Genomic DNA, 27,404 nt, shown 5'->3' with positions numbered 1-27,404 from the left:
TTACGCAAACTGCAACTAATACAGAACTGCGCAGCCAGAACACTTTTACAAATCCCCCGCAGATCCTCAGTAAAACCCAGACTAAGGAAACTGCACTGGCTCCCCGTAAAGGAAAGAGTAGACTTCAAATCACTCTGCATTGCACACCAGACCTTCTGGTCTCTAGGCCCGGCAATTAATCTCCCTCTCATCACACCCTATCCCCCACAAGACAGTTGCGCTCCACCTCTGCAAATCTAGCCATTGTGCCGCAAATAAAGAAATCTAGGTCCGGAGGCCGTTCCTTCTCGTACAATGTGGCTAAGAGGTGGAACACCCTGCCTCAGCATCTCAGATGTAACCCCGATATTCTCTCCTTTCGCAAACAGCTGAAAACGCTCCTGTTTACCACATAACTATGGAGCTGAATCTGTCTTTTCCTAACTCGAACCTCAGTTGATATGCTTAGCGCTTGGACACCTCAGGGCAGCTACCGCGCTTTAGAAATCTGAATTCATTCATTCATTCAGAAGAGTGCCCTGCAGGACAAGCTATGAGCAGAAGGGGCACTAGAAGAGTGCTAAGCAGGACAAGGTACGAGCGGAAGGGGTACTAGGTGCACTGAAAGAGGAGGAGATACGAGCAAAAGGGGTACAAGAAGAGTGCCCTGCTTCAGAAGGTACGAGCAAAAGGAATTTTATTTCATTTATAAAGTGTTATATAGCGCAAACAAGATCCCGAAGGTTATCAGAGCGCTTTACAATAAGTTGGTGGAGAGGACAAAAGGAAATATACACAGCAAATTGTGGAAAGAAAAAAACCAATGGTAAACCGTAAGCAATGGTACACATAAAAGGTGCAATATTAAGCAGACGATATAGTCCGTAAATGTTAGTTGTACCATGGAGCTAGGAACCAAGAGATAGCCACCTTATGAGTGCCGTAACCCTTTATGATAGGAATTTGCTAATTAAGAATCTTTTGGCTTCCAGTTTGAAAGCCGTCGTCGAGGCGAGTCTGCATACATCTGGAGGAAGAGAGTTCCATATTTTAGGGGCAGCACAGAGAAGGCTCGTGACAAGTTCTCTTTTTGCTACGGATGATAGGTTTCAGGAGGAGAGTAGAGGTGCTTCTAGATGTAATGTAATGATGTCTTGTAAAGCGCCAGAATCACCCCACATGGGGTATCTCCGCACTGTAGACCGCTGGGGAACCCGTCCTGGCTTTCCCTGTGAGATTGTCCCTACTGGGTATCTCCAAGGTGAAACCAGGCATCCCCGGCGTATGTGGGGGGCCGTTGTGGAGATGAGGCAAGCTAATGCCCAGAGTTGCCGAGTGTGATCCCTAGTTAGAGTAGGCACCGAGGCGAGAATTATCAAGTCCGCTGACCCTGGTCCACAACCCTGCCGCGTCGGGAATTGAACCCTGGTCCCGGGCCGTCCTCTGCTTCCGGGTCTGCCGCCTCTAACCAGTGAGCCACACCACTCCACCCTCACGCCACAGGGTAATTCAAGTTTGATTTATTTATTTATTTATTTATTTTAAACCGAAACTCCCCTGGGTCCTTTTTCGGAACCACCCCCAGTGGGGATCAGACAAAGCCCTCTACCGGTAAGCTGTCAAATGGGCCTCCTACTCTGCCCAGGCGTAGGATAATTCAAGTTTTTGCGCTAGATAAGTGCGGGTATTGTAATGAAGGGCTGTGTGAGTCAGGATTGCAGTCTTTAGCTGTATTTGTGCTTCAAAGGGTAGCCAGTTGAGAGATTAAAGGACTGGGGAGATGTGCTCATTTTGTTTGGAGCCTGTAATCAGTCTTGCTGCAGAGTTCAGCGAGGCCCTAAGTGGAGCCAAGGCGTATTTAGGAAGGCCACAGAGATTTGCACTGCCATAGTCTAATCTTGGTAAGACAAGAGCGTGTACCACCTGCTTGAAATCCTTTTGTGGCAAGAAAGGTTTGCGCATTCGGAGTGTCCTCCTCAGGTGGTTTGCTCCCTTACAAACGTTGCTGATAGGAGTCATCATATTCAGGTGCTTGTTGACTTTGACCCCGAGCGATTTGGCTGAGTCTATGATGATCGGATTGCAGTTGAGAGCCGTGAGGTGAGGCAACCAGAGATCGATCTTGGGGGTGTGGTTCGGTGGGGAGATGAGCAGGAATTCCGTTTTGGAAGCGTTGAGCAGGAGATGGTTCTCAGTTAACCAATTTTGGGTCGACGTGAGGATAGAATTTAGTTAGATGATGTTGTCCAGGGATGACATTTTCAAATAGAGTTGTGTGTCGTCAGCATACTTGTGGAAGAGAATATTTATAGAGTTAAGTAGGTTGGTAAGAGGTTCCAAGAAAAGGTTGAAGAGGATAGGAGAAAGGGCGGATCCTTGGGGGACCCCCATAAGTACTGGGGAGGGCTGAGAGAGTGGTTTATCTTAAATCTTTGAGATCTGTGGAGAAGGAAGGATGAGAACCAGCCAAATCATTTGCTGGAAGCACACCAAAAATCTGGAACTTCATCCCCCCACACATCAGAACAACCCCCTTGTTTCCAAAATTCAAGACACTACTCAAAGCCCTCTTCCTCGACCGCTCTCGAACGAACAGATAGAGCCAAGGAAGTTCCTTAGCCGACGCTCCACCTTACCTTAATTTGGGACCGATGACACTGATTCAGATCAGGAAAACTTTCTGAGTACGAATTAATTGATCAATGAATTTGCTTGGATGATCGTCTGGTTTGTCTTGCACCCTCCTCCCCTTGCCCCTTCACTTATGTACCTGTTCCCTACCCGGCGCGATCCCTCATGGTCTACCAATTACCTGTACTGTCTATTTGCACATTATTGTATATGCTGTAAAGCGCTCCGATACCCTTGGGTCCAGCCAGCGCTATATATAAAACTTCTAAAATAAAAATAAATAAAAAAAGGATGTTGTTCTGTACTACTGTTTGCTTACTGTGACTTTGCAATGTTCCCCTGAAGTTTTATCTCCCTGGCCGGTCTGCATGACCCGTTCAACATTCCTACCCCTTCTTTTCCCCCACTACCCTCCATGCTCCACAGGACTGTTTCTATGTTTAGCTTCACTTAGTCTTTGAACTGATATAATTGAAGTAACTCTGACCTCATGTTGTGCGCTCTGATATCTCTGGGTTGAGCCAGCCAGGGCGATCCCAAAGCGCAAATCTCAGGTAGCAGTAGAAGGATGCACAGGGTTAGAAATTTTACAGGAACTCCCAAACGCTAAGTGAGTTGCAAAATTGCAGTCAAATGATAGCCTCTAAAAATGTAACATTACAAACACATTTCCATGCATGTATGAGACCATGCAACATGGCCGTTACCCAGTGGAGCTGCCTAGACCGCTATAGAGGAGATCGACTCTGGTTTACCCCCTCGGCCGTCACCTACCTAGCCGGACATTGGACACAGTTTCTGCACTATCCCGCCCTCCTCCCTTCTTATTCCTGTGGCTGCCTCCCATCCAAGTGGCTCTCCCCTTGCTGGTCTGCCTGACCCGAGCTGCATTCCTTATACCTTTTTCTTTCCCCCTTACTATTCTATGCTCTGGTAACATCTGTGTAACATGCTCTTGTAACTGATGTAATTTGAAACGAATATGCTACTTACCAGTATGCATCTGTTCTTGGCATGTAGGGCTGCTGACATTCATATCTGTGCATAGATCGCCGCCTAGTGTTGGGTCCGGATGATTGCACATTGTTGTCCTGGAAGAGTCTTCGAAGTATCATGAGATAGGTGGCTCCTCCCCTGGACTACAGTGCTCATGGGAATCGACTCCATCCTCAGATTGTTTTAAGCCATTGTGGCCAAGATGGAGTGAAACTCAGTGAATGATGACCATGCTAGTAGTATATGTGAATTCTGCAGCTGCTACAGGCGTCGGGGAGGAGGGCGGGCGATATGAATGTCAGCAGCCCTACATGCCAAGAACAGATGCATACTGGTAAGTAGCATATTCGGTTCGAGGCATGTGGGCTGCTGAATTCATATCTGTGCATAGAATACATAGCAGTCCCTCCATTAGCGGCGGCCGCCCGTGCCAGCTGCAGCAGTTTGGAAAAGTGTTTTGAGAACAGCCTGCCCTACAGCTGCCTGCTGTTTGGATTGCACATCAACACAATAATGCTTTGTAAATGTGTGTGTGGTAGACCATGTGGCTGCTCTACATATGTCTTCCAAAGGAATGTTTCCAAGGAATGCCATAGAGGCCCCCAATTTTCTGGTGGAGTGGGCCCTTGGCGGAATGGTGAGAGTAAGTTTTGCTTTCAGATAGCAGATCTGGATACATTTAACGATCCACCTAGCAATACCAGCCTTGGAAATAGGGTTACCTTTGTGGTGCGGTGCAAAGGCGACAAAGAGTTGCTTAGTCCTCCTAAAATCCTTGGTCCTATCGATGTAATACATCAGGGCCCTCTTGACGTCAAGGGTGTGGAGCATTCTCTCCGCCAATGACTCAGGATTTTGGAAGAAAACAAGCAATTCAATAGTCTGGTTGATATGGAATTGAGACACAACTTTGGGTAGAAATTTAGGGTTAGTGCGAAGCACCACCCTGTTAGAATGAATTTGAATAAATGGCTCTTGGATAGTTAGGGCTTGTAGTTCACTAACTCGCCGTAGCGATGTAATCGCTATGAGGAAAGCAAATTTCCACGTCAAGAACTGAATCTCGCAGGAATGCAGTGGTTCAAAGGGAGGACCCATCAGCCGGGTGAGGACCACATTGAGGTTCCACTCCGGAGCTGGTGGAGTCCGCGGAGGAATGACTCGTTTGAGTCCTTCCAGAAAAGCCTTAATCGCAGGCACCCTGAAGAGGGAGAGGTGCTGCCTATTCTGGAGATAAGCGGCCATCGCAGATAGATGTATGCGAATGGAAGCATAGGCCGGATTACATTTGTACAGATGGAAAAGGTAACAGATGATATTTTGAATAGAAGCATCTAGCGGGTTAATGTTGTGGTCTGCACAATAAATGAAGAACTGCTTCCATTTTGCTGCATAGCATGCTCTGGTGGTGGGCTTCCTTGCCTCCCCAATGATGTCCATACAGTCAGAAGGCAAGTGCAGGTAGCCAAACTCTAGGACTTCAGGAGCCAGATCGCCAGGTTGAGCTGTTGCGGATCCGGATGCTGAATGTCGCCATGGCTCTGCATCAGAAGGCTGGGTGTGAGACGTAGCCTCTGATGCGGTACCATGGACAGTTCTAGAAATGTGGTGTACCATGGTTGGCGAGCCCACGTTGGAGCAACCAGGATGAGAGTCATCGAGTGCTGCCTGAGCTTGCGTGCCACCAGCGGTATCAGAGGTGCTGGGGGAAAAGCGTACGCAAATTTGCCTGACCAGTTCATCCATATCGCATTGCCCTGCGACTGTGGGTGTGGGAACCTGGCGGCGAAGCTTTAGCATTTTGCGTTCTCCCTTGTGGCGAACAGGTCTATATCTGGATGACCCCACCTTCGGAAGTACGGTTGGAGTACTGATGGATGTATCTCCCACTCGTGCATTTGGTGGCTGTGCCTGCTGAGCAGGTCCGCCATCTGATTGTCCTTGCCCGGGAGGTGTTCTGCCATGAGGAAGACGTTCCTCTGAATGGCCCACTTCCACATGCTCTGAGCCAGATGAGACAGCTGCGGAGAGTGTGTTCCTCCCTGCTTCTGAATGTAGTACATGGCCGTCATGTTGTCCGTCCGGATCAACACGACCTTGTTGCACAGATGTACTTTGAAGGCTTTCAGTGCCATGAAGTCGCCATCAGTTCCAGAACATTGATGTGCATCTTCCTCTGCTGTTGCGTCCATAGTCCCTGCGCAGTGTAATGGAGTACATGAGCTCCCCAACCCTGGAGAGAAGCGTCCGTCGTCAGGATGATCTGTGGCACAGGCTCTTGGAACGGTCGGCCCTTGCAAAGGTTTTGTGAATTCCACCAATGCAGAGAGTTGTATGACCGACCGCTCACCAACACTAGGTCTTTCAACTGCCCGTGAGCCTGAGTCCACTGACGTGCTAAGCACTCCTGAACCGGACGCATATGTAGCCTCGCGTGCGGGGCTATGGAAATGCAGGAGGCCATCATGCCTATCAACTGCATGAACACTCTTGCTGGAAGCGAGTGTTGAGGTCTGAATTTTTGTATCAGCGATTGAATGCTGCTGACTCTCACTGAATTCGGCTGTGCTGTGGCCGCCAGAGTGTTTATGGTCGCACCGAGATACTGCCGTACGTGGGCGGGCTGGAGGTGGGATTTTGGGTAATTCAGTGACAATCCCAGATCGTGCAGGAGGTGAATGGTGTGGGACATGTGGGCGGCACACTGCTGGGCTGACTTCGCTTCGATGAGCCAGTCGTCCAGATATGGGTAGACGTGGATGTTCCGTCTCCAGAGATGCGCCGCCACTGTCGCCAGGCACTTTGTGAACACCCTGGGTGCCATGGTGATACCGAAAGGTAAAACCTTGAACTGGTAGTGCTGGTTTTGGATGGTGAACCAGAGGTATTTCCTGTGTGAAGGGTGCAGTGGAATGTGAAAGTACGCATCCTTTAAGTCTAAAATTGCAAAAAAATCCCCCTGCTAGAGCAACGGGAGCACTTGCTGCAGGGTCAGCATATGGAAGTGCTCCGACAGGATGTAGTAGTTGAGTGGCCTAAGGTCCAGGATGGGCCTGAGGGACCCGTCCTTCTTTGGAATTAAGAAGTACAGGGAGTATACCCCTGTGCCTCTTTCTTGCATAGGCACGAGCTCTATTGCCCCTTTTTGCAGCATGACAGTGACCTCCTGCTGCAATAAATGCAAGTGCTCGTCCGACATAGGACGGTGCCTTGGGGGCATGTCGGGTGGAGTGGATGTTAACTTCAGACAATAACCGTATTGGATACGTTTTCTGACCCACCTGTCCGTGGTGATGGACGTCCAGACGGGCAGGAACTGCTGGAGTCTCCCCCCGACCGGTGTTGTGTGGTCGGGGGGCAGTGACAAGGCGTCACTGTTTGCTGGTGGTAGAGGACCTGGAGCTGTTGTTGCCACGTCCTCTGCCTTTGGAGCTGTTGCCCCGATATCCACCTCGACTCTTGTTGGTATAAGTAGTCTGGATGTTGCCCTTGTAGTATTGCGTGGACTGTGAGAGCTGACCCCTTGAGACGCCTCTAGTGCTGGAGCGACGAAAGGACCCTCCCCGAAACTGCTGGGACTGTAAGGCACCCATGGACTTAGCAGTGTCAGTGTCCTTCTTTATTTTCTCTAGGGTGGTGTCAACTTCTGGGCCAAACAGGTGATCTGGGTTAACCGTTTGGTTGAGGATGGTGGTTTGGATTTCTGGCTTAAATCCAGAGATTCTCAGCCAGGCATGTCTCCGAAGCATAACACTGGTGTTTATAGCTCTGGCAGCGGTATCGGCTGCGTCCAGAGCGCACTTAATGGAAGCGTTAGAGATTAGCTTCCCCTCTTGAATCAGCATCTAAGCCCCTTCTTTGTATTGATCAGGCAAGTGTTGCAACAGGGTCTCTAGTGTATCGTAGTGCGCCCTGTCATAGCGCGCTAGAAGCGCCTGTGTGTTAGAGATGCGCCATATGTTGGCTGCCTGTGCTGCCACCCTCTTCACCGAAGCCTCAAAGATCTTGCATTCTTTGTCTGGGGGAGGAGCATCACCCGTAGTCTGAGAATTGGCCCTCTTCCGCGCATTCGAGACGACAAGGGAGTCCAGAGGCAACTGTCCTTTAATGTAGGTAGGATCAGTAGGCGCCGACTTGTATTTTTTGTCAATCCTAGGGTTGATCACCCTCGTCCTGGTAGGTTCTTTAAAGATCTCAGCAGCATGCTTTAAAACACCTTTTAGCATAGGCAGAGTTTTCACAGTCTTTTCTGATACTAAAAAAGTGTCAAAGAGGAAATCCACATCCACAGGGTCAGCGTGCAGCTGGACATTGTGATTGTTAGCAGCCCGTTCAATGAGGGCATTGAAAGCAGCGGAGTCTTCTGTAGGTGAAGTCTTTGCAGAAAAGAGTGGAGGGTCTTGTCCTGAATGAGGATCCCCAGGGTCACCACCAGCTGCCCAGGGCTCAGTTCTATCCTCAGGGTCTGTAGAGACTGGATAACTGTATTCATCCTCCTCATCACCCTCACCAGCGTCCACATCGGAGTAAGTGGGCGACACTTTATGAGTCTGTGGTGAAAGGGGTTCCACCAAGACCGGAGAGTCCTTCTTGAGAGGGATCTTGTAAGACTCCAGTTGGGGTTCAGGGGTGATTTTCCGCTTCAGGAGGGAAAGCCTGCCCGTTTCGGCGTCGATGAAGTGTTCCTGAAGCTCATCCCCCGAAGGTCGTCGAGGTCGCGGGCCGTGGACCACCGACGACGCCTTCGGCGTCGAGGAAACCTTTTCGGGCACACCGGCCACTGCCTTAGGAGCGAAAGCCTTCAGCGCCATCTTAGGCGGCAACGTAAAGAGGATTGCGTGGACGCCTTAACCGGTTTCTCCACAGGCTTCGCAGGCGGAGGGTCCTTCGGTTCGACCGCTGCGGCGCTGTCCCTGATGCGCTGCAGGGAGTCCGCCACCTTTTTGGTGAACGCGGCGGATGGACGTGCCGGTTCAGCGGAGTCCTTCGAGGCCACTTTCGGAGTCGAGTCATTCGAGGTCACTTTCGATGTAGACTCACGAGGCGCAGCAGCCTTGGGCTTGTCGTGCGGACGCGGGGCAGAGAGGACCTTCGGGTCATCGAGTCGCTTCTTCGAGCCACCGAGAGATTTCTTTGGTTCGTCGACAGCCATCTTTGGGTCGACAAGGCCCTTGCCGGCGTCGACCGTCCTCGGCGCCGATGCGCCAGCATGGACCACCTTTACTTTAGTCTTCGGCGCGGCAGACTCAGTCTCGACGCCCTTGACTTGGCCTTTAGGCTCGACAGCCATCTTCGGCGCCGAAGCCTCAGAAGTTTTCGATCCGACCAAAGCAATGCGCACTTTCGGTTTGGATACTTGCACCTGCGCAGTATTTGGCGTCGAGACCGTAGGTTTTACTTTTGGTTTCGTTTTGCCAGGGAGTGGCTCGGTAACAATGTCCGTGGCCGGGCCCGAAGGCGGGGCCGTGGAACCCATATCGAGGTCTTGGGTAAGGACTGAAGGCGATCCCTCGACCTGGGCCTTATAAATAGGCACGGCCCCAGAGTCAGTTTGAGGAAGCTCCTCGTCCGAGCTATCCTCCATGGCCCCGAGTGCACCGTCGTCGTCTCCTACCTCCTCGACGACTTCTTCGCTTTCGAACACCTCAGCATCCGCGTCGTAGTCTTCTTCGACGTCTGACGCTGGGTTTGATTCCAAAACGTCCTGGATATATTCTTCCTCGACATCCCCAGCATCGAAAATGTCCGCAGGCGCCGGAGCAGATTGCTGGTCCTCCAGGCTCGCAGCTCGTCGAAGCTTAAGTGTCTTCTTGGACCTGAAGCGTGAACAGGCCATACACTTGGCCTCATCGTGGTCCGGCGACAGACACTTGTTGCACACCGGGTGGACGTCGATGTGGGGGGACTTCGAGTTACAGACCGGACATCTCTTGAATGGACTTCGGTCCATGATGGATGGTCGATAAGTCAGGAGCGTCGACTAGGCCTTCTGCGCCGAGAGCACGCGGAAGTACAGAAACTGGCTCGGAGCCGAGCTAGAAGAAGTAAAGCCGAACGCAAGACAATACCGACGGATAAACTAAAGACCTTTTGGTCTCAAGAAAGTTTTTCTATCGATTCCGACAAGAGGGAATTAAAGACATCCGAACCCAATGGCGGAAAAAAACAATCTGCGGATGGAGTCGATGCCCATGCGCACTGTAGTCCAGGGGAGGAGCCACCTATCTCGTGATACTTCGAAGACTCTTCCAGGACAACAATGTGCAATCATCCGGACCCAACACTAGGCGGCGATCTATGCACAGATATGAATTCAGCAGCCCACATGCCTTGAACCTTGTATCTCACTTATCCTCATGTAAAGCGCTCTGATGCCTCTGGGTCCAGTCAGCGCTACCTAAAACTTTTCAAATAAATATAGAATAATAAAACAATCAAAGGGGTTACTAGAAGAGTGCAATGCTGGTGGAGGTACATGCATAAGCGGTACTGGAAGAGTGTCCAGTTGGAGGAGGAGGAGGAGGCACTAGAAGACATCCAGAAAGAGGTATGAGCAGAAGGGGTGCTAGAGCAGCACACTGCAGGTGGAGGTACGGGTAGAAGGAGTACCAGAAGAGTGCATACAAGTGGAAGCTATCTAGGAAATGAGATCACAGTTGCCCAGGATGAACAAACAAATCTTGATCACCTTTAATGCTGCTCAGTGGAGGCAAATGCTCTAAACGGCAACAATATTGTGCGGTTCTGGACTTTTAAAGGATCTGCTTGTGTGAAGATCCCTCCAATTTATGGATTAAATCATCCTAGAATGGTGCAAGTTGTTTGAATAAAGAGGAGGAAATGGGAGACCCTATATAACATTTTGTAGAAGAACCAGACATTAGCAAAGGTGTGGCATTAACAGTTGTAACAACATTCACATGAACATTAGCCTGCACTGTTCTCTCGGTTTATGTAACTGTAGAATGTAATGAGGTTACATGGAATGGTATGGGTTGAAATGTGAACAGAGGCAGAAAGCTGGAGTCAGTCTGAGTGCTTGGATGGAATCTCCTTTCCTGATAATAAACCTATCTAACTATAACCAGCTGACTATCGTCTTTCTGGACACCAGTTTTTACAAAAGGATTTGGAATGTTGGACTCTTCATAGATTTTGCAATGCAATAGGTCTCGCATTAATTAAGTTTGAGCTATTGGCATTGCTAAATATTGCAACACCAATTGCATAAAAAGTCTATAAATTTTAGTCCAAAAAAATGTGTATTTATTTTTGTAGCAATGGTGGCATGCTGCATAATTTATGTGTGATCTACTTTTATGCTTTGGCAGACTGTCCTAGTCGTATGTTATGCCGTTGGGCACACGAAGGGGTGCATCTGTTAAGTGTTCATGGAAACCCCTTGCACATGTTCTGAACATCCACTCCGTATCAACATTTTGTAAAGTCCTCTCCTACACATAGTAGTTTTTCATCTATTTGCTGTTTTCAAATGTTGTGTTGTGGAAGGGTGCACGCTAGTGAAAAATAATTTTTAGTTAAAAAGAAAACCAAATAAAACAGTGACTCTGTTTTCTGTGTGACCAAGACATGCATACTCTATTGAATAAACAAAAAACAAAAAAACAAAAATAAGGGAGTGCCTTGCATGCTCACTTGTATTTTGGGAAACAGGTGTTCTCCCTACCATTTGGGATTACTTGTCATCTCGTGTAAGAGTAGGGGAAACTTCCAAAACCAGTTATGTTTCCTTCAGCCCAAAAAATAAACGCGCAAACCACGGAGTGATCTTCTCGGATGTAAAATATAAAGACTGTGTTTAGTGTTAGCGGCAGTTGGGCGCACAACTGTTTGCGTTAGCATTTTTTTATGCGTTCTTGGACGTACATCTTTACAGTTATCCTCCCCTGCCTATCCTAGCACTTGCCAAATGTAAAATAAAAAAAATATCAGTTTAAGATGGGAGGGGCTTGCACATACATTACCAAATACAAGGCCTGACCGACCGGTGAAAGCAAAAGCCAAGTAAACGCCGGGCATGTGTGTCCAAGTAATACGCAGACTTATTTTTATGACTGTACAGAAAAAAACGGAGCACAGGGATGTGACAGCGTCGCTTAAAAGTACTTTCAATACAATTAAAGTGGTCAGCATGAGACCATTGTTTCTATTTTTTCGTCATTCTATTTTTTTGGACACCGTTTATTGTAACTGACTTTCACTAATCGAGAAGCAAGCAAGGGTATTTGATCCCCGCTTGTGTCAGCACTGAACTTTTAAATTGTTCTGGTTTATTACATGTTGTCACGGGGAATGAATGCCAGGTACAGTTTGGGATTAAAAAAGAAAAACAGAAAAACGCAACAAATAAGGCTTTTAAATTAGAGGAAGTTGGCTAATCTTTCAACTTTGATTTCACCAATTGAGCCGTGCTGTCAGCGGAGAGAGACATGGCTCGGATGTCAACATTGAGTCAACAATCTCTAATCTTAACTCCGGCATCAAATTACAACTCAAAGCAGAGGAAGGTCACATGGAGGAAAGCTTACTCCAAAGTAAGTAGGGAAAAGAAATGACCAAGTGCCTTATTTATTATTTTCTGCAGTTTTATATAGCGCGACACCGAGCTGAAGTTATTGGAGCATCAGTTATATTAGATACGTTGTACACTTTTCAAGCTCTGATACAGACTGGTGCCAGGGGCATTTTGGGAAGTAAAATGTCAGCTAAGGCATCAGAAACAGGAGCTGGTGGGTGCTGCAGCGACGTTCGAGTCCTTTTCATCTTCCTAAGACATCTGATACAGTGACATAAGCAGTCTGCAGCGGGTTGCTATGCAGGTATAGTGTTTCTGAAAAGTTAAACCAAGAAAAACAAGCAGTAGAGTGGCTTCAATTGCCGTTTGGCTCCCTGATTTCCAGGTTTTAGCAGACCGTGCACAGGGTTCGATGCATCCTGTAAGCAGCACCGCCCAGGAGAGGCTGCGCAGGAGTTAAACGTGCCACCAAGGGCTTCCAGGGAGCCTCAATAGGGCGTGCATTCTGCAGTGTGGCAGCAGGCAGCAGGGGCGTGGAGCTGACGTCACTTGCACTCACTCCCTCTCTCTCTCCCTCTGCTTTTCTGCATCCTGCAGGCTTTGCTGCAGGATGAATCTGAAGTCCTCCGCTGTGAGTATTCACTCCCACCCCATTTTGAATTGTTGCTTTAATGGCGAACGAAGCTCGAGACTCTTAGGTGTGTGCTCTGCTGTTAGAAGGTAACGAATTGGAGCGTGCAATGCTAGTTAAAAATGTGTTTGATAAACACACGGGGTGGGGCAGAGAGTGCGGCGAAGAGCCCGTCGGCCAGCAGAGAACACTGGCTGGGCTGCCGCTGTACACCGTGTACAGGTGCGCCAGACCTCACATGACCCTGTCCGACTGACTGCTGCCAGGCCAGCTCCCGGGTTGGTGCCGCCTGGCCTCTCCAGAAAACGGGATATACAGTGGCAATAATGCAGCTGCTGAGGAAATGTACGCGAAAGTATTCCTGGTTTCACGAACTTCCAGGGGACATGTCGAGAGATTTATTTATTTAATGCGTTTTTATATAGCGCAACTTTATCCGCTGAGGGCCCCGGCTGAAGGAAGCACGATGGAGCGTGCTGCGCTTGAAGCACGTGTACGCATTCAAAAAAAGAAAGTGAAAATAACTTTGAGCCTAATTAACGCGCCGAGCTGTGCACCAGCTGTACACACTTTAGAAGCAAGGGCGCGTCTTCACAAGCGCGTCCACAGACCCCATTCGGCGCGTGCTCCGGTCTAAACCGCGTGAGAGGCAAGTCAATAATAATAGATCTCGCTGGCGACAGCGCTTTCGCGCTGCATCGCCAGGCGAGACATAAAAGGTCGCATATGACCCACATGCAGTGGAGCTAAATTACAAGTTCTTGTTAGCATAAGAACTCAAACGTACTGTTTAGAGGGTGACACCAGGTTTACAGCTGGTGAATGGAATGTGTCCTTATTACAAATAGAAAAAAACTCTAAGAAAGTTGTGAACTATAAAAAAAATAATAGGGAAGAGCTTTCGGTGCAATGTTTGAAACATCAAGACGTGTGTTGGTTGTAGTGGCTATATTGATTTGCAGTAAATGAGAAGACATTAGTAACCATTCTCAGAGGACCAGCATTTGGGATATAATACTCTGTACATCAGAGCTTTTAGGAAGAGCAGGACATGGGAGTACTCAAGTAATTCATGACCATCAGTTACGTAAATGGTATTTAGGTTCCATATAATTCAGAATGTGTCAAAGATAACATTATTTCTAAAAAATATTTTTTTTTATGTAAAAAAAGTATTGATTATTATTCATGTTACTCTGCTTCTAACATCTGTATATTGTCTATTGAAATTATAAGTCAGTGGGGTTAGTATCAAACCAAGGACCACTTTCATCAGATTACTTAAACACATAGGATCATTAGAGGTTCATCAACAGGTCAGGACACATCTTCCTAGAATGACAAGAGGGGCTACATCTAAAAGGTCAATGGAGAGCATCGTGGAATGAGTCTTTAGATCAGTGGTCCCCAAACTTTTTTCGGCGGGCCACATCAACTTTCTTTTCTGTGATGAGGGGCCGGGGTCAGTCTTATAACAGGAAATGATATGGGCCAAAGTGACAACCAGTATTATTCACTTGCAAAGATTTCATTTCCGTGGGCTTCTTTGGGATAGACTTGTGTCAAGTGATCACAAACTCACTCTTTCTGAATGAAAAGACCTCTCCACACTATCGCCAAACACCTGTCGGACATGGATACAATTCACCACAGGCAGACAACTCCATGACCGCATTTCTAAAAAATCAACTCGAGCAAAAAAGATAACATTTTGTCCAAGCTATATTCAGAATACACATCCATGGTATCTGCCAACACCTTCCCCTCTCCCACATCCCACTTCCTCCTTGACACTGCAGCACCCCTTCTCGCTAACTCCCTCCCTCTCCTCCGCCTATCTTCTCAGACGATCGCAATTGTGGTAAACATAGTAAATGCAGGGAAATTCAGTGATTTTATTTTAAAAATACTATCTCACAAACTTCTAACAAATTGAGGGAAATTGGGGTTCTGGTTTAACTGTCAGCGCAACACCCACAAGCAGAACCATCAAAGAAAAGATGAGGAAGTGTCTTTGTGGTATATCTTTATCTTTATTTTACTCATGTAAAATCCTAATTAATATGTATCTCGAAAAGAAAAAATAACAGCGCCCCAGGGCCTTTAACGTGCTGTACATACATTATATTTGAGACTCTGCACATATGTCACTTTTTCCTCCTGTAATGCACCGTTTGCTGCCTCTGTTGCCTCATGTAATGTAACCTTTGCTTTTGTAATTTGCTGACTTGTAATGTTCTCATGTATCAGTTCTGTTCCTATTGTGAAGCGCTCTGACACCTTCGGGTAAAGTCTGCGCTATAGAAAAACGCATAAAATGAAAAGCCTCCATGGACCCCCCCAGCCTCCATGGACCCCTCATTCCACAATGGCCCTTGCCTCATCCGCGGACCCACTGGTGCCCGCTCCATCCACGGTCCCACTCACAGGCCCACAAGGCTCCCGCGGCCGCTCCTTGCCCCAGCGCCTGTCCCGGACACCGGTCTCTTTCCCACGCACCCTCCACGCACAGACAGGCGTGACATAAGACGCATGCGGACGCCGTCCGGTGAAGTCACAGACAGCGCAGGCTTTGGTCTGCACATGTGTAAAACTGTCCGAGGCATCCATATCTAAATCAGGCACAACAGAGTATACTGCTACATGGGAATAACTATAACTCTGTGCCTGACCACATTCCGGGAGCTGACGCTGTGGATGTGGACGCACCAGGAGGGCCACACCATTTGATTAGGCGGGCCGGATTTGGCCCAGGGGCCGTAGTTTGGGGACCCCTGCTTTAGATCATATCAACGGTTCCAGGTCTATCATGAGGTAACAACAGTCCTCTCTTGTAAGAAGAATGAGCCTCCCCTGGATTGTGGGTCTTACTGGTCCCATTTCTTTTGTCCCCATTGACACAAAACTATACGCCAAACTTCTAGCTACATTGGTGGTGGGCTGGGTTCATTAGTGACAGGAGAGTCAACATTGCGCACTAACGTTGCAGCATCCGTTCTCGAGTCGGCTCAAGGGCTTCATAAACACTTATCCATCTTTTTCCTAGAAAAAGAAATGGCATTTGAACATGTGTTTAATCTAAATGGTGAATTACACGTTTGTGGTAACATTGACAGGTCATGGTCATTATAAACAACTTCAAATAGACTATTCTATGTAGCACTTTTATAGCACTTAGCTATCCTTAGGCATCCCAGTGCTAAAAAGTGCGGCATAGGATGGATAGAGGGAGCTGTTGTGGAAGAGCCAGGTCTTTAATGATTTGCGAAAGGGGAGTTCCTTATTTTCTGATTGAAATGAGTCAGGAAGGCTGTTCCAGAATTTAGCTGCATTAATCCCTTCCACGCTGATGACGAGCCCAGCTCGTCATAAAACAATGCAAATTGCAATTTCCAGCACAGGAGGGAAATTGCCTTAGCAGCCATGGAGTTAAAAGCAAAGGAGCGACCTCCACATTTTGCCCTTCAAACTAAGGGCACTGTGACCAAATGTGCATAGGAAGAGTGCAGAGTTCTGCTGGGGAGGTAGAGCTATACCAAGGGATGGGTGATCAAAGGCTCTATGAATGCTGCAGAGTGGTTTAAATGTGATTCTCTCTGCCACCAGGACCCAATGAAGAGTGCTCAAGGCAAGCATTGATGTTATTGCCAAGAATCAGTATCTCGGTGTTTCCTTCATTTAACTTAAAGCAAGAACTACTCATCCAGCTAGCAACTTTCTCAAAACAGGACCTAGCGGAGAAAGGAGGGAGTTTTGAGTGTGAGTGAGGGAAAAGACCAATTGTGCATCATCTGAATAGGAAACTACTGACATCCCAAACGGCAAAGATTGCCTCTTATATACATTAATAAAAAGGGTGAGGCTTATACAGTTTAATGCCTCGCACATTTTTGTGACCACTAGGTTCTTTATGCAGCAATCTCTACCTTTATCTGGAACCACAGAAAATCCCAGTGAGCTTTTCATTACCTACTCTAAATGTCTAATTATATAGCTCACTGTTCACCCTAACCCTAAAGATAGGTACAACTGAAAGTAAGCGGCTACCTGCATCAGGAAACAAATAACCGCTTTAGAACAGAAGTGCTTGAAATCTTCTCAGAAAATGGGTGATTTGCTTTCTTCCCACTTCTCTCAGATTGTGCTTCCATTATGCTTTCCATTTCTATTCTGCTCTTTTCACAGTTTGCTCCTTCGTTTCTATATGCTAATTACCGTCACTGGAATTGCTTGGTGTATTGCAATCTCTCTAACAGAAAAAGAGATAAATAATCTATATATAGATGTATTATTGACTTGTACGTGACACTAAGGTTTCACTTTACATTCCACCGTTTGTATATTGAATTAGGCTCTCAGTATCAATTGAGACAACGTAAATTACCTCGGTCTGTATACTGTGTGCGGCTGTCAGAATGCATGGGGTCGCTGTGCATGAACTCTGCCTGGAGATCATGTGTGTTCTGTTCATACATTCAATAATGCACACAAAATATGAATATTTCACTTCCTTCTTTTGCTTTATTTACCAAACATGATCTCACCTTCAGGAGTTCCGACGCTGGCGCCTCACACTTCTTTTCTATCTCTGTTATCAAGGCATTGAGAGAGGTGATTTGATTGGACAGTTTTGCGATATTTGCATTTTCAACCATGGTAATCTTCTTCTCCATCTTCTCCAGTTTTTCATGCAGTGTGTGTTCATTTTCTTTCAGGAGTTGCCGTAGTTTTTCAAACTCAGATTCAATTTTCTCCTTCTCAGTTCTTAACTTACTCTGTGAGAAGCAAAGAAAAGCTGGTTAGATATTTAAAGCCTTTCAGAAGACGTCCTTAGAGGGGGGAGTCCAGAGGGAGGGAAGAGGGGTTGATTACTTCTTTTAAAAATCAGACCACTAGCGTGCTTTTCCTAATTTCTGAACTACCTTCCCTTTTACCGTCTGTGTGCTATCCCCTGAGGTATTGCTATTATCGGTAAATGCGATGTCAATGTACACCACAATATATGCACACACAACAATGTCAATACCAGTCAATACGGCATTGATGCACGTCATAATATATGTAAGCAAAACAATGTCAATACCAGTAAATCCGATGTCGATGCACGCTGTGACAAATGCAAGCATAATAAAGGGAATGTCGGTAAATGAGATACCAATGACCGACAAGTTATATGTACACGTAATAATAAACTTGCATCATTGCGGTCAACTTCATCCGAGATGTCCTCCCCATCAACCGGAGTCAGATATACATGCTCAGACAAACCCAAGCCTACTGATTGATAAGTCACAGGTGGGGTTACACTGAGACTGAACACAAACGAGTGAACAGGGAAAACCTAGTTGGCCCCATAGATAGACAGTTGCACCACAACAGGTCCAAAGAGATTGGCCCCAATAAACATGTTTGTGGTATTTTGGGGATGCAAGTTTTTGACCAAAGTCAGATGCCACCTGTAGTTAAGGACACACAGTCAATCACAACACAGCATGCATTAATATCATTAAAATATTGTTTTTACAACTGTATTTTTGATAACGAAATTAACAACACTATTAAAACAATATTATTTACCTAAAAGAGAGATGTTTTTGTCAGCAACATTTCTGGATCAGCATATTTATGTATCACGATATTAAACACTCAATATTTATGTAGTTTGCTATTTCTGGTCTGATATTGTGTCCAAATACCCACACAGGCTCCTGCTCCAAGCTACAGTGCGGCATACCTCACCTGATAACATACAGGCGACTGATCTAAGCCACAGTGTGACATACCTCATCTAACACACTCGCTCCTAAGCTACAGTGCGGCATACCTTACCAGATAACTCTCATGCTCCAGCTCTTAGCCACAGTGTAACGTCCCTCACCTGATAGCACATAGTCTCCTGCTCTAAGGTACAGTGTGACATACCTCACCTGATAACACACAGGCTCCTGCTCTAAGCCACAGTGTGACATACCTCACCTGATAACCCACAGGCTCCTGCTCTAAGCCACAGTGTGACATACCTCACCTGATAACACACAGGCTCCTGCTCTAAGCCACAGTGTGACACACCTCACCTGATAACCCATGCCTGGTGAGAGAAGGAAGGAGAGTGCCATATGAGAGTACAGCCTGTCCCCTCAGGACATTTCCGGCATGAGAAACACCCAGAGTAAGCGGAGTGCAATTCAAAGAGAGGACAGGAGCAATTGGAGGTGAGTGAGGTCTCCCAGTCTCGCGGAGCAGTTTCCTATGTGGACTGGGCCAAACCACTCCAGTAAGAATCAACATTGTGTCACACGAATCCCTGCCTATCCCTCATATAAATGACAATAATGTTAGTGCTGTTCCAAGGAAGACTAAGTGATTGATGTAAAACATGGTCTTTTTCTTTTGTATGAGCAATGTTAATAAAAAGGTTTATTAAAAAAACATTGCTTCTTACAATGCCATGATCAGTAACTGCAGCTGCCTGACATCAGAACTGCAGCAAGAAGAACCACCATCAACGATCACTGCTGAGTTTGTGTGTTTGCGTTATACTGACATTGCGGATTCATTATAATATGATGGCTTGTACTACTGCCATGCCGTGTTTGTGTCTTATAAGTTGCATTTACAGTTTGTGGGTATTTTATACTATACCAGTCGGACTAGTTCATCTCTTTACATGTGTGTGACAATACACTGGACAAAAGTATATTCTTGCACGTGCTCGACATATTAGGTTTATTCACATTGGGCATGTGCTTAATGCTGCTTTCACAGCGGTGCACTTAATTACATGCCCTATTCGCCTAGTTTGTCTGTGGGCACCAACCTATGCAAGGTTTTGTTGTTATCTACTGTTCATAAGCATGGTATAATGCAATGCATATGCTTGAGGGTCTGGGAACACATTTTATCCCACACAAAGTTATGCCACCTCAACAAAATAATGGCACCATTAACTTTACAAATGTTAATAAACCTTCTAAAACCTACAAGAAATATATGTTCAGGGCTGGGACATGTGTGTAGTAATGGGATATGGGTCATAATATATAATCCCTCATTAATAATGTTGATATGTAACTTTCCCTTAGGTAGCAGATTACTGAGGTCTCCACCTAATTGTTCAATAATACTTTGACCGATACACCTCTATACGGTTGCAGTGTAAGATATTCTCCGATGACCTTCTTTCTAGATTTAGATGTTTGTATCCCTATCTTACCTTTGTGTTATTGTTTCAACATAGGTAGAAACTATATATAGTTTCCTCCGGTCATACAGACACACCATGTCCTGGACCATTTGGCTGTACTTTAAGGTCCAGAGGTAAGCAATGTCTGTTTATCTGTGGAGTTTGGTGATTGGATTAGTGATCTTATTGCTTGAGGAGATTTTCTCTTGCACACTTGCTGAAGTGAACTCAAACTAGATATCTGACAGCAGCTCTAGATCTATACAGTTGAAGTCTTAAAATGAACTCTCTCTATAATGGAGGACTTTCTGGAAAATATATATTCATAGAAAGGATTAATTCCCTTCCTTTTTGATTTCTTTTAAACTTCTGGTTTATTACTAAACACAAATACATAGTGGTGTATCTCCTTTTGCAGTTATGTTGCATTACCCGGCTGGGTTACCATGTCGATTTTCAAGGGAAAGTGAATTCCTTATTAAACCATGTCTATTTGACATGGATGGGTTTTATTACTCTTATTTTGTATACATTACGCCTTTTTTCGATGATATTTTATTTCTTTTTAAGATACGGCCCCTTGATGAGACAGCTATCTCCTAGCTCTATGAATCTATCGCGCAACGACTACTAAAAATTCAGGCTAGGCTCACATCGCTACCTTATGGACAGCTACATTTTCCCCTTTATTTCCTTTACCTACATATTTGATTAATGTATTTTCAAGCCAGTATTTCTATCTAGTCGGTCTACCCATCTGTGAAGACACAGTTTGATTGAGGGTGGCGCACTACTTCAAAGATCACATGTAAGTCTTCTGCCAACTTCTAATGTCTGCTTGTTTTATCACAACACACGTCACCTTACCAGGGGTCGACTTACATTGGAGTCTTCATGTCTACAACCTGGTTTACTTTGCTAGGTTGGTTTATATTACTTCTTAATTTGTACACTCAGTGGCATGCTTTACAATATGGATGTCGAGCCTCAAACATTTCACCATATTCTCTTTCTTCTTCCACATTTTTCCCACTTTCATTTGTCCATTTTTTACTTGCATTTAATATTTAATCTTCTCCTTTCCTCCTAGTGAGCACGGTCGACGAATATGCAGCTGTTCCCCGCATACCATTACCGTCGTAACAACGCATTCCATTACCCCGCAAGTCGTAACAATGACTTGCAGAGGGGTGGTGCTGGATGTTGGAATAGTAAAATTTACTATTCCAACTCCAGTCTGTGCGGACTGTAGGTAAGGTGTTGGATTTTAAATCCAATACCTTCTCACCCCTCCGCAAGTCCTTGTAACGACTTGTGGGGTAAAGGTATGCGTTGTCACAACAAGGTTGTTGTTATGACCATGTTGTAACAGCATGTGGGGTTACGGATGGGGGTGACGGCTGTTTACTAGGTCGACTTCTCCCTGTTGGTTGAGTGTCTTGCTACGGTTTACTGCCTATGATTTGATCTGATCTTATTTTTCAAGACACTTATCACAATCCTTCCTATGTAGCTCTAATATACCTAGCATTTACACTTAGCAAGTTTGTCTCTGTAATTTCATGCGTTCTGATTGGTATATATTTATGAATAATTTTACAGCCCTGAAAAAGTCACTGCATGACAAAACATGGCTGTTATCCAGAATTGAATATACTGAGGATTGCTCGTTTCAATATGAATGTACCGAAGATTACAGAATCATTCTTTCTTCAGTAAATCTTACGATTCAATTACAAATCCTTACTGTATGGGCTTTTTGATATTCAGAGACATCCTACTAAGTGCTGTGGTATCTCTTGCTGGTTAACGTGCACAGTGCTCTGGTATCTTTTGCAGGTTAATGTGCACAGTGCTCTGGTATCTCTTGCCGGTTAATGTGCACAGTGCTACGGTCTCTCTTGCCGGTAATGTGCACAGTGCTCTGGTCTCTCTTGCTGGTTAATGTGCACAGTGCTCTGGTCTTTCTTGCTGGTTAATGTGCACAGTGCTCTGGTCTCTCTTGCTGGTTAATGTGCACAGTGCTCTGGTCTTTCTTGCTGGTTAATGTGCACAGTGCTACGGTCTCTCTTGCCGGTTAATGTGCTCAGTGCTACGGTCTCTCTTGCCGGTTAATGTGCACAGTGCTCTGGTCTCTCTTGCCGGTTAATGTGCACAGTGCTCTGGTCTTTCTTGCTGGTTAATGTGCACAGTGCTCTGGTCTTTCTTGCTGGTTAATGTGCACAGTGCTCTGGTCTTTCTTGCTGGTTAATGTGCACAGTGCTCTGGTCTCTCTTGCCGGTTAATGTGCACAGTGCTCTGGTCTTTCTTGCCGGTTAATGTGCACAGTGCTCTGGTCTTTCTTGCTGGTTAATGTGCACAGTGCTCTGGTCTCTCTTGCTGGTTAATGTGCACAGTGCTTTGGTCTTTCTTGCTGGTTAATGTGCTCAGTGCTACGGTCTCTCTTGCCGGTTAATGTGCACAGTGCTCTGGTCTCTCTTGCTGGTTAATGTGCACAGTGCTCTGGTCTTTCTTGCTGGTTAATGTGCACAGTGCTCTGGTCTTTCTTGCTGGTTAATGTGCACAGTGCTCTGGTCTCTCTTGCTGGTTAATGTGCACAGTGCTCTGGTCTTTCTTGCTGGTTAATGTGCACAGTGCTACGGTCTCTCTTGCCGGTTAATGTGCTCAGTGCTACGGTCTCTCTTGCCGGTTAATGTGCACAGTGCTCTGGTCTCTCTTGCCGGTTAATGTGCACAGTGCTCTGGTCTTTCTTGCTGGTTAATGTGCACAGTGCTCTGGTCTCTCTTGCCGGTTAATGTGCACAGTGCTCTGGTCTCTCTTGCCGGTTAATGTGCACAGTGCTCTGGTCTCTCTTGCTGGTTAATGTGCACAGTGCTCTGGTCTTTCTTGCTGGTTAATGTGCACAGTGCTACGGTCTCTCTTGCCGGTTAATGTGCTCAGTGCTACGGTCTCTCTTGCCGGTTAATGTGCACAGTGCTCTGGTCTCTCTTGCCGGTTAATGTGCACAGTGCTCTGGTCTTTCTTGCTGGTTAATGTGCACAGTGCTCTGGTCTCTCTTGCTGGTTAATGTGCACAGTGCTCTGGTCTTTCTTGCTGGTTAATGTGCACAGTGCTACGGTCTCTCTTGCCGGTTAATGTGCTCAGTGCTACGGTCTCTCTTGCCGGTTAATGTGCACAGTGCTCTGGTCTCTCTTGCCGGTTAATGTGCACAGTGCTCTGGTCTTTCTTGCTGGTTAATGTGCACAGTGCTCTGGTCTTTCTTGCTGGTTAATGTGCACAGTGCTCTGGTCTCTCTTGCTGGTTAATGTGCACAGTGCTCTGGTCTTTCTTGCTGGTTAATGTGCACAGTGCTCTGGTCTCTCTTGCCGGTTAATGTGCACAGTGCTCTGGTCTTTCTTGCTGGTTAATGTGCACAGTGCTCTGGTCTTTCTTGCTGGTTAATGTGCACAGTGCTCTGGTCTCTCTTGCTGGTTAATGTGCACAGTGCTCTGGTCTTTCTTGCTGGTTAATGTGCACAGTGCTACGGTCTCTCTTGCCGGTTAATGTGCTCAGTGCTACGGTCTCTCTTGCCGGTTAATGTGCACAGTGCTCTGGTCTCTCTTGCCGGTTAATGTGCACAGTGCTCTGGTCTTTCTTGCTGGTTAATGTGCACAGTGCTCTGGTCTCTCTTGCCGGTTAATGTGCACAGTGCTCTGGTCTCTCTTGCCGGTTAATGTGCACAGTGCTCTGGTCTCTCTTGCCGGTTAATGTGCACAGTGCTCTGGTCTTTCTTGCTGGTTAATGTGCACAGTGCTCTGGTCTCTCTTGCCGGTTAATGTGCACAGTGCTCTGGTCTCTCTTGCCGGTTAATGTGCACAGTGCTCTGGTCTTTCTTGCTGGTTAATGTACACAGTGCTCTGGTATCTCTTGCTGGTTAATGTGCACAGTGCTCTGGTCTCTCTTGCTGGTTAATGTGCACAGTGCTATGGTATCTCTCATTGGTTAATGTACACAGTGCTCTGGTATCTTTTGCCGGTTAATGTACACAGTGCTCTGGTATCTTTTGCCGGTTAATGTACACAGTGCTCTGGTCTCTTTTGCCGGTTAATGTACACAGTGCTCTGGTATCTTTTGCCGGTTAATGTACACAGTGCTCTGGTCTCTTTTGCCGGTTAATGTACACAGTGCTCTGGTATCTTTTGCCGGTTAATGTACACAGTGCTCTGGTATCTTTTGCCGGTTAATGTACACAGTGCTCTGGTCTCTTTTGCCGGTTAATGTACACAGTGCTCTGGTCTCTTTTGCCGGTTAATGTACACAGTGCTCTGGTATCTTTTGCCGGTTAATGTACACAGTGCTCTGGTATCTTTTGCCGGTTAATGTACACAGTGCTCTGGTCTCTCTTGCTGGTTAATGTGCACAGTGCTCTGGTCTCTCTTGCTGGTTAATGTGCACAGTGCTATGGTATCTCTCATTGGTTAATGTACACAGTGCTATGGTATCTTTTGCCAGTTAATGTGCACAGTACTATGGTAAATCTTGCTGGTTAATGTACACAGAGCTATGGTATATTTTGCTGATTAATGTACAGAGTGGATCTTGTGGTCTGCTGTGATTTTTCACACCCTTGGTAGTAGGGTGTGTGATACCTATAGAGCACCAATCCAAAATATTTTGAGATTTTGTAATTATACGATACCCAGATCGATATGTGTCATTGGAGGTGCGATTGCAAGCCACAACTACAAGTTTATACCAGGTAACGATCACTGATCCGGCCTGTAAAGTGACAACTGACAATGACGACCATCTGTGCAAAACCTGACCCGAGGTTGCAACTGCTATGACTGAGCATCCATGTGCAACTGACCTAGGAGGTCATAGGGGTCAAGGTTGACTGTTGCACAGGTCTGCATAACTGATTATCGCCAGCAGACCTCGACTCAATGAGGTTATGCCTACAACTCTGCACAACAGTAGCGGCTGCTACAGCAACAGGTACACCGGCCATGCCATCAAACTAAGTAGGAATACCAAGGAACAGAAATCTGCAGTCCAAGCGATATAGTTTGACTGTGTGAACTCTTTCAGCCAAAAGCCATTGAACTGATCTATGGAGCAGCCAGTGGGGCAGTCCAGAGCGAACAGAGTTTATGCTTGAATAAAGCCTTGGCCCCATGATACACCGGGGACCATAGACATTAGAACTCCTAGGGAAGGTAGAGGTCACCAGAGGATAAAAGTTTGAAATATCGCGTAGAGCTCAACTCATTGGATTTATACAGTGCTCTGGCTGTGCAGCTTGGTGGGACCATTGTCCGGTTCTCCCGTGTCTTAGTATAATTTGCAGCGCAAAGGGACGAAGCGCGAACAAGTTAGCATGCCGATATAGTGATGAATCAAGTAAATACGGATGAAATGGCATTATGAAGGTGTGCATCTCTCACCCCATAGAATTCTTGCATGAACTGTTCGTTTCAAAATTGAGAGATTGCACCCATGTCTGAAAGAAGAAAGAAATATGGCTCGAATAATTATGATAAAAAGGATAAAACAAGTTGACAATGTGTGTGTGTATTTCTATACTACTATTATAAAGAGAGAACTTGCACCTTTTGGCCAGGTAAACTCGGGAACCACAGCGCCAATCTACACACCCAATACATCTATGAAAATGTCAGGGTGTGTAGATGGACATAGGCTATATAAATAAAAAAAAAAGTAAATTAAAAAAATTACGTTTGTAAACAAAGTAGTCACTTGAAAGTAGCGCCGGCCGGGACCTAGCGCTGGGCACGACGCGACGTGCGTGATGACGACAAGGAGGAGGGCGGTGCAGTTACGAGCGGCTGTGCAGGGAGTGAGGAGGCGGCACAGGTAAGGCGGCAGCAGTAAATGAAAATGTCTGGGCGGGAGGGGGGAGCGAGTGAATCTGAGCAGGAGGGGGGCGCGAGTGAGTCTGGGCGGGTGGGGGGTGCGAGTGAGTCTATATATATAGGGAACTATGAGACTTCTGCTCTCTGAGGCTCTGGCCTGAATTGAAAATGCATTTCTCAAGCTGAGATAAGAAATCAGTTAACGTTACGGAATGTTAAGAGACCAGAAGAGATGACATGGGAGAAAGCGTCATGGAATTTAGGTTGTGAAAGTGTAGTTTCAGAGACTAATTTACTAAGCATGCTACATTATTTTACCCAACGTGGAGTGTGAATAATGTATACCAATTAAATTAATATATCCTTCTGCATGCCCTGCTGCACCAGCACCTTTGATTATGATCAGTATCACTGGAATTATCCAGCAGTGGAGCGTCAAATAATGCATCAAGTTTAAGCAAGTCAAAAGTTTTTGTAGGGCCAGGGGCCATGAGCAACAGACTGAAACGAGGACCTTGACAGAAAGAGGCCATGTTTCAAAGTTTAAAAAAATGTCCTGAAAGAAAAAGGAAATACGGCAGATCCGACAGCTGGCTCCATCTAGTGGCATTAGTCATGTTAGCTGCCTCGTCTTTAATAAAATGGGAAATTTATCTACTAAAATATCTCTAAATAAATACTGGGGATCAAACGAAGGGCCCTCAAAAACTGTGAAGCTTGTGGAATAATGGCCCGTTTGCCTCCCACTCACCTTGTTACAGGTCTCGTTAAAGCTGACTACATTTTGAGGAAAAGGCAAAGCATTTTTATTACTTTCCTTGAATCGCCTCTGGTGAACCAGTAACGATTACAGCCCTCAACATATCAAAGTTAATCTTGGATCTTGGAACCTGATACGTTTTCAGTTTCTTAATAATATCTGCACCGGGGGGGAGGGGGGGCGGAGGAAGGGGGAAGTTTCTAGACTTTTTGCATCATTTATAAAATCCTGTTGCAAATTCCAAAATTTCAAGAATGCATGATATTTTACGCTCTCCTCCACACGTATATGTACATTTTACTTTTGCACGACTGTTGAAAAATGTACCCTGTGGAAAGACAATCAGCATGCGTTTGCCATTGTGTTTAGAAGCACTCTGCAAAGGATAAACCAACAGAGGAAAGGTCTACATAGATTTTCGCTCTGATAAAACGATTAGAGTAGCAATCATCTCTCAGTGCAGCGAAACCTATGACATAATTCCCAAAAGTGTTGCATAGGAAAGGCAAACTTAAACCGGGAAATTCTGCAAGCGTTTCGAATTGTGAAAATTAGGAACTTTATTAAACTATGCATGGTTAAAAAAAAACACTTTGCACGAGCATGCTATGCACTTGATGGCAGGAGAAGACTATGTGAAGAGCATACCTAGGCTGTCCGGAATTCGGTTAAAACCGAATGTGCACGAAAATACCCTACTGAATAAAAATCAGCTGACCCGGTTTAAACCGAGTCTCACTGATTTTCATTGTTGTTGCGCCACTTGACCACTTGATGGTGCCAAAGCAATACAAACCATTGCCTGCCTGAGATGTCTGGCACGGAGGTGTCAG

The 27,404-nt window shown here is 46.1% G+C and overlaps 1 protein-coding gene across 1 annotated transcript in view; it reads right to left on the bottom strand.

Annotated features, from left to right (window-relative positions):
• The window catches only part of LOC147710220 (E3 ubiquitin-protein ligase TRIM39-like), a 179,270-nt gene that overhangs the window by 113,369 nt on the left and 38,497 nt on the right, over positions 1 to 27,404 (bottom strand). The window contains exon 3 of the mRNA XM_086920900.1: positions 17,318 to 17,548. Within this exon, the coding sequence (XP_086777026.1) occupies positions 17,318 to 17,548 (231 nt within the window). The remainder of the gene's footprint in view (positions 1 to 17,317; positions 17,549 to 27,404) is intronic.

Source organism: Lissotriton vulgaris, chromosome 5 (assembly GCF_964263255.1).
Source record: "Lissotriton vulgaris chromosome 5, aLisVul1.2, whole genome shotgun sequence".
In the NCBI taxonomy this organism is placed as follows: domain Eukaryota; kingdom Metazoa; phylum Chordata; class Amphibia; order Caudata; family Salamandridae; genus Lissotriton; species Lissotriton vulgaris.
Note: the sequence above shows the minus strand (reverse complement) of the source record. Positions and strands in the feature narration are given on the sequence as shown.